Genomic DNA, 13,870 nt, shown 5'->3' with positions numbered 1-13,870 from the left:
TTGTTCACACAGTTAAAGGAACACGCCAACCTTTTTGGGAAATTTGCTTATTTGCCATCTACCCTGGGCCCCGTTCCCCGTACCTGGATAACTGAGTTAGCCGGATAACTTTCGGGTAAGTCTGACTTAAGCCGGACTTTCCGATTCCCCGTACCTGGATTTTCCAAATCACCATGACAACAGATCCAAAAGTTTGAGCCTGGTCGAAAGCAGAGTTTAAGTTCAAGTTAGCCTGAACCATCGCCACGCCCCCGCAAAAAAGTGACAGCCCGTTTCCTGAAATTATTCCCACAGTCTACGATCTGCATTATACCATTCTGAATTACGTTTTTGTGCTCCATTCTTCCAGAGGGGGCTTTTGAAATGTAAAATAGACCCAAAATGCTGATACTAAATTCACTTTGTCCTAAATAATGCACGTTATATATACCGTGGCGCTCGCTCGGTGCGATGTACACATTATGACGTGGTTATTTTAATTGTAACTGGGATTAAGATGTCTGATGAGATGCGCTGTTTGACGGATTTGAGAAATTGAATGAGCCGTTGACGTCACATTAATGAATGAGGATAAAGAAATAAAACTTCATTCAAAATAAAGAATATTCTAAACACGGGTCTCTCGTTCATTAATGTATAAACAATGAATTTAACCCATCTGGCACAGTGGTGCAGCGGTAGTGCTCAAGCCTGCCAACCCAGTGACCGGTGTTCGAAACCCCGTGTTTCCAATATAATTTTTTTGAATATAATATTAATGATTATACGCCAAAGTAGCCTGGTTTTAAGTTAAAATATTATAAATCTACATGCATTGAGGATGTCATTCTTTATATAGCTCTCAACGTGCACCAAATTGAATTATTCCTATATTGCAAAAAGAAGGAAAAGACTAGGGTTTCGAACCCCGTTCGTCTGCGTGAAAGTCAAAAGAACAACCTGTTAGACCACAGTGGAGATAAGTTAAAGATCGACTATACATCAATCAATGGGTAAGAGAGCCGTATCGTAATTCTGTATAACAGTTTAACTAATTATTTTCGCTAGCAAGATCTCATTTGATTATTCAATCCAGCAGGCAAGTTTAAAGAAATATAATCTGATTGATTGAGGTAATGAGGGACTTAAAATTAGCCTATAGATAACGCATTTAACTTGTCGGCGAGGCGATTGAGCCGTATTGCAATCTGTCAATAAAGTTTTAAATCAATTAATCAATCAATGCCGTTAGAGAATCAGGATCTCTGCCATCGATACGTGCTGGCTTTTCACCTGAAGCGGCCGCGCGCACTTAGCCTGGGTCTCAAGTCTGAATCGAGTTAACGAGACTGAATCCACCTTCGAGGAACAGGAAAATCCCGGCTTCAAACATCGGGTTAACTGAATCTGGATAATGACATCTTGATCGACTTAGTTGAACCAGGTACGAGAAACAGGGCCCAGGACCCTGGAGTTAGACAAGCAGATACATACCCTTTTCTTCTCTATGCATGCATTAGGCTTCGGGAACAGCCGCACCATTAGCCTAGCTTAGCGTCATTCACTGGAAGTAGGTGTGCCAGTGTAGCCTAGTTCCCAACAGTCACAAAATACACTCCAAATACAACTACAAAACATTCTTGTAAACATGTTGTGACCTGTGTATTTACCACGTGGAGAAAAAGGACCTCAAAAGCCCTGTTGCTTTTTGAAAAACTGGGCTTTTGAGGTGATAAAATCACTGCGCCGAGGCAGCAGTGGTTTGGCAAAGAATTGTTTAGAGTATATATCTGCTTAGAAAACGAAAATGTCTAATAATTTTTTTGTCTAACTCCAGGGTAGATGGCAAATAAGCTAATTTCCCCAAAAGTTGGCGTGTTCCTTTAAGTCGAGACCTTTCTAATAAACCATTTTTATATGACCGAAATCCCTCTCGTTGGTTTCCGCTCGTACTCCAGATATCCATCTTGCCGGGGAGAGGGAGAGAAATAGGGCACCCTATTGTAAAACAGTCAGGTTTGTGGAATTGGATTGCGATGGCAAATTGCCACATCATCTGTCTTATCTGATTTTACAAGGGTGTTTTTGTAATGAAACCGATGGAAACGGGCCAGGAAAGGTGAAGATGATACGCCACATAGCCGTTCATGGCACAATCCGGCTCTGTGTTTCTATGGGTTTTCCACGCTGTATCACTCCAGGAAGTAATGGAGCATGTGAGGGCTGGTGGATCAGAGGAGGGCTGAAGTAACCTCTCTGGTGGTGAGTGATGCATCTCTCCCATCGCATTGTGTATTGTGCTCGGAAATAATCCGCCCTATTGCAAAAGTGCCCCTTTATACAGATACAACAATGGCTGTTTTTATTATATATATTTTCTTTCTCCCCCAGAGTTGGAAAGGTCAGGTTCAAGTTTTTTTTGGTCCAAATATATTTCCCCCTTGGTTTGGATTTAAACACACTAGGATTTGGATTGTCGTCATCAGTCCACTGATGTCGCTGAACGATCCTTTGATTTCATCACAGGGATCTTTATCTAATGGAGTTAAAAAAAAACGTAGGTAGAGCCAAACCAATGCAAGTGCAAAATGTGACGCTGCCCTTTAATGCCCCTCCATGGTGTCACAGGGTACTGCAATATTTCCTTTATCTAAAATCATTTGCCGTTTGATAACCTCTCTTTCTGACCAGTTTTGCTTTTTATTTTTCAAGTTTGGTGACATTCTCAGTGAGAGATACTCATAGTGTGTGAACAACAATCATAATAAATTACAAAAGGTAAACAGTGCCACGCATAACTCTTACTGTACATAATAGCCAAATGAAAGGCCATGTTTTTCACATTATCACAGATTTTTAAGCACTTAACCCCTTGTGTGGTGTTTTTGTTACTCACACAATGTTCATGGGTCTGGTGGACCCACAACATTATTGAGATTATAAAACAATAAAGCCATAACAATTCATGTACTAAAAATACTTCACAGAACTTTATCTCAATTACAAGCAATCTAGGCAGCATAAAAAGGAACACGCCAACATTTTGGGAACGTGGAGCCAGATAGATTTCTATTGAACGCACAGAGAGGAAACTTGTATCTATCTTCTTGTCTCTCTCTGGAGAAGACGGTAAGCTAATTTCCCAAAATGTTGGCGTGTTCCTTTAATATTATTATTTACCTGCTAGATCACCTTTATCAATGAAAGTGCTATTCGTTTTTTATGATAAAAGGTGATTTCTGTAAAAATAAAAAGAAGAATCTATTATAATCAAGACATGAATGGGATAAATCATGTTTATCTCGACAAATATCAATGAAACAAGGTAGAGGAACGTTGTTTTTTTTTTTTTTTTTTTTATCTTTACCTATTTTCAACTACAAATGTCCACACTTTCAGGTCCAGTAGACTGGAACACCACACATGTCATATAAATGTGTAATTTCTCTTTCAGTAAGCATTGAAATTCCACACAAGGGTTAACATGTGCTTTACATGATTGCACATGCTTTTTGTGATTGTATCACATTTACATATAGTATAACATGTAGTATAACACTCATGTGACAGACAGTGTCATGAGTGATAACATGTGAAAGTTTTACATGTGATAAATGTTTGAAATCATCTAAGCTTGTGTAGTAAAATAAAATTAGATATTTCACATTGTGAAATTCATGTGGCTTTCTTGTAAGAGAAAAGCAGGGGGAACTAAACACTTGAATCTGTAATAATTAGTGATGTCATAGTGCCTCTTTGGAGGTATCATCACAGTCTGTCTAGGGGGGGGGAGAGAGGTACTCTGACATCACAGATTAGGGCGGGGCAGAGTGTGCAGCACGGTGACAATATCAACCACTAGGGCAGCAAAATGACCACGGGTGTAGTTACTCTTTAAAGTATACATGGTCTGAATCTAAAAATAATGTTCCCATAGCAACAGGGGAGCCATCGACAGAGTGTTCTATGAATTCGGGGCTGTGGTATGAACACAGTTGGTCTGGAATAGATGGCTGACGCATTTTTTGCATTAGTCAGACTAAAGAAGAAATTTGTGGTTGAATTTAATGGAAAGTAACAGTGATGGTTTGAATTATGGTTTGGACTGAATGATGGCCATTCATATAAGGACACAGTCAAAGCTGGAAAGCAAAGGGGGGTGATTGTCTAACAAGACAATACATGATGCCACTGAGGATATATGTGTTTGTTAATTATGATTAATGTAAACAACTACTGTATGTGTGCCGTATATAGCCTAAGTCTAACTTAATACTACAGTTTGGAGGCTAGGCCACGCTACCATGGCTACTGGCTAGCAAACGTTAAGGTACCACAAATCCACCACACAATCACTAAAGCAACCCCTGTGCGCTTTTCTGCTAGACTAAGTAAAGATGCAAAAGAAAGCCATGCTTATAAATATGTGGGAACATAGGGCCTAATTTGGGGGGAAATCCTTGGGGGAACATAGGGCCTAATTTTGAACATAGGGCCTACACTATAGGCAAAGCTAACGTTACCCCCAGTATCTTTGCTTCAATAAGGGCGAGTAAATAGTGTCAAACACACAAGCTGTAAAAAGAAATAAAGCAATGAAATCGATGATGAATTGATATCCAATGCAAGCAACTGATATAACTCCAAGTTTTGGACGATGCCAAGTGAATGTAGCGTTAGCTACCTTCAGAAATTCACTACACTGCTGTGCTAAGTTAACATTATTTACACTTGTATTTTGCCTCAACCAAGTTTGGCATTTTGTTCATGCGGTCCGCTATTATACAGCATATGCTGTTTTTATGAGTTTGTGCTACTCCAGCTACTCAGATGCTCTGGTCTGGTTCAGTAGCTACAACACTCAGATGCTCTGGTCTGGTCAGTAGCTACAACACTCAGATGCTCTGGTCTGGTCAGTAGCTACAACACTCACACACGACACATGTTTCAACAATATGGAGTCAGTCACCCAGCCAGTCATTCACTCAGTAAGCAACTGAGTGAGTGAAAGCAGCCAAGTCTAGCAGCGCAGCTGCATTCAATTAATTTGGTAGAAAACTGGTAAATGGTGCATTTATGCATTTTTTTTTTTGATACACTTTTTCTCCCATTTTCTATATTTTCTCCCATCCCAATTTCGTATCATCCAATTCAACCCTCCCCTGTCACGAACGCTGTTTCTTGCCTCCCACAAGCCAGCTGCAATGTGGACTAAGTCATACATAGCACAAGTCCCCTCCGGTACTTGAGGTAACAGCAGTCGCATCTTTTCACCTGCGCAGCTCGATCTCTCAGTGGCGAGGAGTAACGCGTGGGAGGCTCACGCTGCCCCCGACACTTCCTGATTCCACTGCGCAGGCGCACCAACCGACCTGTAGGAGTCGCTGTCCACAACGCCCGATCCCCACCCATCAGTTTCCCACCCCCTAATACGGCCAATGTGTATTAGTACGGATGACCAGCAAATGTGGAGCGCTGGGCTCGAACAGCCGAGCCCAGCGTCTCCAGATTTCGTGGCGAGCGCCTTGCCCACTACGCCACGTAGCCGCCCGCATTTATGCATTTATATAGTGCTTTTATCCAAAGCGCTTTACAATTTGAAATTGAAAATTTAGGCAATCGCAGGGCTGGCTTGAAATTAGGGGTTAGAGCTTTGCTTTCCCAGCAGGCATTGCGATGGCAAAACAACACGACCACCTTGTCAAGTGTCCCTTTCTGATATGACACTACAAACTCTTCTAATTGAGTGCCACTCAAAATAAATGGTGAATGTTTGGTGGTTGAGTCTGGACAGACAGAGTGAGTTAGTGACATGTGGTGCTTCGCATCTAAAGATTTTGGTTTGTTTATGGACATTGACAAAGTTAGATACAGTGTATAACACACAGGCATTTCACAATCCTGCCAAATGTCGTTAATATCAGACGTAAAATAAACAATTCTTATGTGGTGTGTTTTGTGTTTTTTGTGTTTTTGTTGTCACATCGACGGTGACTCATCCCTTGTGTCTCTGCAGGGCAGGGAGACGTCTCTCGTCTGGTCCCTCACAGTCTTCAGGAAGCTCATGAGGCCAGAGCCCCCGGTCCCCCTCTCCTCCAGCGCCGTGGGGGCCCTGCTGACCGTCTCCCCCTCCGAGGCCTGGCCCTGGGTCCGAAGCTGGCGGGCGCGAGCGGCGGGCACGATGATGTAGCGGCTGACCACGTTGATGTGGTAACTCCGGAAGGCCAGCAGCTTGGTGACACAGAGCTGGAAGGCTAGGTTGAGGCGCTCGCTGGCCTGCTCCAGGACAAAACCCCTCAGGGGAGGCTGCTGGGAGACCTCCTGGATCAGTTGCTTATGGGCAGGCGGCATGTACTCCCTCATGCGGGTTAGAAAGGCACCTATAGCACACAAGAGGGAAGTGTCATCACTCGTTGTGTTTTTCCCTCATGTGGTCGTTTTGTGTATTGCACAACTTTTCTTTAGCCTTTTCTAGCTTTGGTGCTATTGGCTGATTTAGTCATGTGACGCTGCCAGGTTTTTTCTCTCCAGAAGTGTTTTTTTGCCATGAGGTTTGCTCTCAGCTTCAGCTACTTTCTTTTTCCAGCTCTATCCATGCCTTGGAAATTATTGCTTGTAAGTTATATTTGTATTGTGCAAGCATCATATTGTGTTTTGTTTATAGATTTGTGAATCATCTGTTTAAGAATGCTCAGTTGCTTACTCTTGGCTACATTATGTGTTAGCTCCTGGTTAGCCTACAATAATTCTCAGTCAACTCAAAGGACTATTTCTGTTTCATATTTCAGTTTAGTGAACTTTTTACATATTGTACTTTATTTAAAGGGAACATTCACATCAGTATTAAGTGACATTTGTAAAAATTTGTAATTTTACATTTAGCTGATGTCATTTTACACATATACTGTATCTGTATTGTATTTCAAGTTTTTTTTATTTGTCACGTATAAAGTACATGTACATTACAGTGAAATGCTTGGTTCTGTATGAGCCTCCTGAGAATGTGCTTCATACAGTAAAAAGGTACAAATAACACTGTATACAGTATACTGTATAAGTATACTGTAATGCAATGTCATTGACAACAATTATTATTTGTTTGTGTATTTCAGTTTTACTAATTGTACTTGGAGAACAGACAACAGTAAAGACAATGGGCTCCAGCTTCTGGATCTCTTTTACTCTTGTTCACTACCTGTTGATTTGTGTACAGACACACACTGAGAGCAGGATAGTACAATTCCCTGTGTCAGAATGGGCCACGCCTCAGTCAACTGGAGTGTTAGTAGCCTACACATTGTGCCCTCTTTCCCTGTTCATACTGTTGGATTTCTTGCAATGAAGGTTCAGTTAGGGCCTAACTCAGAAATTGCGGTAGGGATCTATAGACCCACATCTGCTGATTCGGGTTCCATTGAAGCAACAGCGGATCATGTTTTTATGTTTTGTGTGGAAGAGCTAATGTGGATCTGAATAAATTCCAAAAAATCCTCATTAACGCATTTATTTAATCTTTCTGCCTCAACGGCCATATTTCCTAGTGTTTGGAAATCAGCTCATGTGATTCCATTACATAAAGAAGGTAATACAGATTATTTAAATAATTACCATCCAATCTTCTACCCTGCTTAGCTAAAATCCTGGAATCTGTGGTAAACAAACAACTCAAGTAATTTCTTTCAAGACACTCAGTATTAAGTCCACGCCAATCTGGATTCATCACAGCACTATTCCAACTATTATATTAGTTACAAATAATATAGTATTTGCTCTTGACAATAAGCAATACTGTGCTGCTCTTTTTGTGGATCTGTCTAAAGAATTTGGTACAGTTGATCATCCTTTGCTTTTACAAAGATTATGTAATATTGTTTTTTGATTGGTTTCAGTATTATTTGTTGGGTCCGGTCCTCTTCACCATTTATATTAGTCAAGTTCACCTTTATGCTGATGATACTATTATGTATTGTATTGCCGACTCTGTACAACTAGCCATTGTACAACTAGCCATTGAGAACCTGCGATTTTCCTTTAATGCTCTTCAGCAAGATCTTAATCTTAAACTGGTATGTAAAGGGTCGGTTCACACAAAATAAAAATATATAAAAAAAATGCACACACACACATTTCTCCCTTACCCCAGAGTGCTATCAATCCATCCAGATCATTTTGATGTGATTTGCTTAGTTTTGGAGATATCTGCCATAGATATCTGCTGTCAGTCCAATACAATAAAGCTGAATGGTATTCGGCCTGTGCCGCTCAAAGTACCAAGAAACGTCATGTAGAAAAACTCAAAAGCACTGTCTCTTTCCAGAAATCAAGACCCCGGTGCTCAAGATAATCCACAGACCGTGTTGTCAGCAGTTTCACGTAGAAACAATTTTCGACCATAGTACCATTATTATGGGGTTGTAGTTTTGTAGAAAAGTAGTTCCTACATGCCAATTGGCTCCATCGACTCGGTAAAGTCTCTTACCAGTTGCTGCTTCATGTTTGACCCCAAGCAGTTCATCAAAACAGTGGAGCAGGCTGCTCTGGGCAGCACTCCCTCCGGAGAACTCCATAGGTTCTGTATGGACACCTTCGTACACCAGCCCCTTTGGCATGGACGGGTTGTCTCTCCACCTGCAAGCATGCACGCGCACGGTAAATGGACTGCATTCATATAGTGTTTTCTATCCAAACACTACATTACAACTTATGCCTCACATTCACCCATTCACTCACACATTCACACACCAAGGACAGTTCGACACGCTGCCGGGAGGAGTCGGAATCGAACCAGGAACCTTCAGATTACCAGATGACCGTTCTACCTCCTGAGCCACTGTCGCCCCCCCCCAAACGACACACATGAACACATACACACACACACACAGTCAAATACACACCTACATGTATACATACACACACACATGCTCACACATACACACACACACAACATGGCATAAAAATAGGTCTACAGTATTTTTTGTAAGAGAGTTGGATATGTACTGTACCCAGACAGATAGATCCTCATGATTCCATAGAAGAATGATGGCTCCACATACGCTTGGGGGGGAAAAAACCACACACACATTTTACAAAAGGCACAACTATAACAATGCACATGAACATGTATGAATACAGTACATTATGTGTCATATGTTTGCTTTGTTACCCTGCATCAGTTTGAGTGCGTCCGTCATGGCCTGTATTGACTCCCCGATGTCCTCTAGCGCTTTGGCCACAGACTCGACGTCCCTACAGCTGACGCCGTTGATAACGAGGGGAATACTCTGCATACGCAACAGAAACCCAGCATCGGCATCAGAGAAGACATTGTCATATGGCTTTAAAGAGCCCACTCTTATGTCCAAAGATGGTGTACTGTAGTCATTAAGACCACCGCCTCTGAAACCACACAAGTTGCCTGGCCTGGGATCAAATCCCGCCAAAATCTTCTCCTTGGTAAATGGCTGCTTTTTTATATAGCGCTTTTATCCAAAGCGCTTTACAATTTGTTACTCGGGCGGGTTACATTTGACCCATTCACTCACACATTCACACACCGACGGCGGAGGCAACCATGCAAGGTGCCAACCTGCTCATCGGGAGCAATTAGGGGTTAAGTGTCTTGCTCAAGGACACATCGACACGCCGCCCAGGAGGAGCGGGAATCGAACCAGGAATCTCCGGATTGCCAGACGACTGCTCTACCTCCTGAGCCACTGCCACTTCCAACTGCCTCAATAAAGAAACTAAATGCGGTCGTTGAAGTGAAAGACCCTTAACACTTTAAGTGCCGAAAACGTGTTTAGGCGTCCTTCCCCGCCATGCTCAAGTTGCCGAAGACGCCGTAACTCGTCTTTGATATCAATATTTCAAAAATCTGTGATCGGATTCATATTTCCCATCCGCTGGCCTGAGACTCACCAAAAAGCCCCACTGAACCCTCTAGCGGTTCAAGAGCGCCATCTGGTGGCCGATCGGCGCAATCGCCAAAGAGGAAGTTACTTGGACGATGTGCTATTCACCCATATTACTTCCGGGCACTCGGTATAGGTTCCGGCACTCTAGTTCGTCACAATACATAGCGATCCGTTGCCAATAACTCGATAAACAACATGATTTGGACGTATATACTATTATACAAGCTGGAAATGGACCCGATATTTCTACATCCCATAATATGAAAATGTCTGTTCCACGCTCATCGCCCAACGGCGCGAGGAAGATACGGTAAGATTCAGCGTTATTTTTCAATGTCTCCTATACTAACTGATCTGATGAACATATGACCCACACTAGATGAATGGTATAATGTTGCCCACGGAATTATAAACGCCCCCTCACCCATCCGGTCAACATCAGACGACGTGTAGTAACTTCTAGAACCATGTCTAGTTGGAATTTTTTATATCACGCCGATTGCCATCAAACTGTATTTCATCATCAATATAATGCATTTGGGGCTATAGATCACGTTCTGGAGAAAGCTGCAGAAAGAGATGAAAACATACTTATACATTAGACCATACTTTAGTATGAATATGTGAATGAAAAAGTTTAACGTTGCTTCACCCTGAACAATACATATAGGACATTGAATGGGCCCTAATAATGGCAATTTAGCAATAGAATTTAAAAAGTTATAGCTCTGCAAAGAAGGGGAACTTCTCCATAGACAAATAGAGCTGGCAACCTATGGTATATCATGAATTTAGCCTTAGGCAATCAAAGTGTTAACTACATGATCAAAGAGCAATCAACAACCGAAAAGCCATTTGAATTTTCTGCCTGGGAAATGTTGTTAAAGAAACACAACAACATTATGGGAAATGCTATTTTAAAAAAAATTTATATACTTTCTCTTTCCCCCCTTTCTTTTTCCGTTTTTCTCCCATCCCAATGTTAGTCGTTATGCCAATTCCCAATCCCCTACCTGGTCGTTGCATGCTCTGCCCCCTACCGTCGGTCTGGGAGGGCGGAGACTATCACATGCTTCCTCCGACACATGTCCAGCCAATCCCCGCTTCTTTTCACCTGGCAGCGCGGACTCTCACTGGGGGAGTGTAACGTGTGGAGGACACTACCTCCCCCAGGATCCGACCTCGCTGTGCAGGCCCCCCGACCGATCTGTAGGAGTCGCTGTTTTTACAACGACCAGGACCCACCCTCGCCGGGTTTTCCCACCCTCTAACACTGCCAATTGTGTTAGTATGGACGGTCGGCCAACCCGGAAGCACCACAGCTGGATTCGATCCCACTGTCTCTGTGGTGGTGGGCAGACGCTTAGGCCGCTGCGCCACCCAGCCGCCCGGGAAAAGGCTTGGTCGGTCGTCCATACTGACACAATTGGCAGTGTCAGTGGGTGGAAAAGCTGGTGGGGTGGGTCCTGGTCGTTGTAAACAGTGACTCCTACAGGTCGGTCAGAAAATACAGAAAAATAGGAGGAGAAAAAGTAGATAAAAAGAGAAATAATTAAAAACATTTATTTGAAAGAGATACAAATATTCACCCTCAGTGCAGGAACGGCAGCCAATTCAACCAACAGAGTGACCAAGAAGAAGCCCCGAACACTGTCCCCACCTGGGAGGGTCATCAGCAACTCCAAGTTCCTGGACAACACAAAGAACACAATGAGCATAATAATGTTAAAGCTGCATTAACTGCTTTTGAACGGAGGACCGTGGTAGACCCAACCACATACAAATCTCCTTCAATAATGAGTGTAATTTGATTTTGCCGATCCGGTTAAGGGCCATTTAGATCCAACCATTAAATGAAATCTTATTTACAGTAATGTAAAATGTATGTGGTTGATTCTACATGGCCTTCGTTTCAAAAGCAGTTAATACAACTTTAATCATGGCCTGAATGAAACCTTTGTCTTCGTGTTTTTAAAATACTCACTCCATGTCAAAGGGCCTGGAGCAGGAGATGCCAATGTGAACATGGGAGAAGGAAAGGGACAGATGTACATAATTACCTTAGATATGCTCACTATACAACAGACAGTAGGCTGAATGCAGTTGCCTTTACCCTTCTGGATCCCTCCTCTTCCAGTTAACCAAGACAGCGTCTGCATGGGTGAGTATAGGGGGAAGTCCTATGCGCTGTGACACCTCCCAATATGGAATAGCCAGGTTACGGGGGAGCATCTTAACAGAAGAAAAGAACAAAAAGTAAATAATAATAATAATAATTGTAACAAAGGTTGGTCAAAATTACACATGGAGAGTTTGAACAATCCTTTTGGATAGTGGAATAATGAGGCTTGAGTGAATGGAAAGAGCTGGATTGGACATGTGGTGGCTGGGAGGTGATTGGGTAATGGGTGTCTTCTGGCTATAGAGCAGGAAGTTGGTGAACTGAGCCATTGGCAGGTTAGGGGGGAAAAAGCACAACTGGGAAGCCTGGGAAAGAGGCGGCTGGAGAAGAGGAGGCCAGAGGCTGCCATGCCTCTGCACACTGCACTGTGGCACTTTATGGCACCTATCTCTTTTAATCTTTTAATCAGTGAATCATATTAGTCTTATTGAATTAAATCAGTTTTTACTGAATTAGACTAGATTTTTATTGAAATGGATTCGTTTTTTATTGGATTTTTATTGAATCAGTTTGTATGTCTGTCATGAGGATCAGTATTTAATAATTTATTCTAGTTGATCTAGCGTCACATGGCTATAATAACCGAGACCTGAGTGCTGTATCTCGTGCTTCCATGTCAATGGAAAAATGACAATAAACATAACTTTGGCGAGGAGGCCGGAGGAGAGGAGGCTGGAGGAGAGGAGGAGAGGAGGCTGGAGGAGAGGAGGCTGGAGGAGAGGAGGAGAGGAGGCTGGAGGAGAGGAGGCTGGAGGAGAGGAGGCTGGAGGAGAGGAGGAGAGGAGGCTGGAGGAGAGGAGGCTGGAGGAGAGGAGGAGAGGAGGCTGGAGGAGAGGAAGCTGGAGGAGAGGAGGCTGGAGGAGAGGAGGCTGGAGGAGAGGAGGAGAGGAGGCTGGAGGAGAGGAAGCTGGAGGAGAGGAAGCTGGAGGAGAGGAGGCTGGAGGAGAGGAGGCTGGAGGAGAGGAGGAGAGGAGGCTGGAGGAGAGGAGGCTGGAGGAGAGGAGGCCGGAGGAGAGGAGGCTGGAGAAGAGGAGGAGAGGAGGCTGGAGGAGAGGAGGCTGGAGGAGAGGAGGAGAGGAGGCTGGAGGAGAGGAGGCTGGAGGAGAGGAGGAGAGGAGGCTGGAGGAGAGGAAGCTGGCGGAGACGAGGCTGGAGGAGACGAGGCTGGAGGAGAGGAGGAGAGGAGGCTGGAGAAGAGGAGGCCGGAGGAGAGGAGGAGAGGAGGCTGGAGAAGAGGAGGCTGGAGGAGAGGAGGCTGGAGGAGAGGAGGCTGGAGGAGAGGAGGAGAGGAGGCTGGAGAAGAGGAGGCCGGAGGAGAGGAGGCTGGAGGAGAGGAGGCTGGAGGAGAGGAGGAGAGGAGGCTGGAGAAGAGGAGGCCGGAGGAGAGGAGGCTGGAGGAGAGGAGGCTGGAGGAGAGGAGGAGAGGAGGCTGGAGGAGAGGAGGCTGGAGGAGAGGAGGCTGGAGGAGAGGAGGCTGGAGGAGAGGAGGAGAGGAGGCTGAAGAAGAGGAGGCCGGAGGAGAGGAGGCCGGAGGAGAGGAGAGGAGGCTGGAGGAGAGGAGGCTGGAGGAGAGGAGGAGAGGAGGCTGGAGAAGAGGAGGCCGGAGGAGAGGAGGCTGGAGGAGAGGAGGCTGGAGGAGAGGAGGAGAGGAGGCTGGAGGAGAGGAGGCTGGAGGAGAGGAGGCTGGAGAAGAGAAGGCTGGAGGAGAGGAGGCTGGAGAAGAGGAGGCCGGAGGAGAGGAGGAGAGGAGGCTGGAGGAGAGGAGGCTGGAGGAGAGGAGGTCGGAGGAGAGGAG

At 44.3% G+C, this 13,870-nt stretch overlaps 1 protein-coding gene across 1 annotated transcript in view; it reads right to left on the bottom strand.

Moving 5' to 3' along the window:
- Window positions 1–5,958: 5,958 nt before the first annotated feature.
- The window catches only part of ido1 (indoleamine 2,3-dioxygenase 1), a gene marked incomplete at both ends in the record, with an annotated part of 22,463 nt that continues 14,551 nt past the window's right edge, over window positions 5,959–13,870 (bottom strand). The window contains 7 exons of the mRNA XM_084323098.1: window positions 5,959–6,359; window positions 8,459–8,607; window positions 8,982–9,033; window positions 9,143–9,260; window positions 11,483–11,582; window positions 11,878–11,892; window positions 12,007–12,125. Coding sequence (XP_084179224.1) covers window positions 5,959–6,359; window positions 8,459–8,607; window positions 8,982–9,033; window positions 9,143–9,260; window positions 11,483–11,582; window positions 11,878–11,892; window positions 12,007–12,125 — 954 coding nt within the window. The remainder of the gene's footprint in view (window positions 6,360–8,458; window positions 8,608–8,981; window positions 9,034–9,142; window positions 9,261–11,482; window positions 11,583–11,877; window positions 11,893–12,006; window positions 12,126–13,870) is intronic.

Source organism: Notolepis coatsorum (genome assembly GCF_963971535.1).
Source record: "Notolepis coatsorum genome assembly, chromosome: 10".
In the NCBI taxonomy this organism is placed as follows: Eukaryota; Metazoa; Chordata; class Actinopteri; order Aulopiformes; family Paralepididae; genus Notolepis; species Notolepis coatsorum.
Note: the sequence above shows the minus strand (reverse complement) of the source record. Positions and strands in the feature narration are given on the sequence as shown.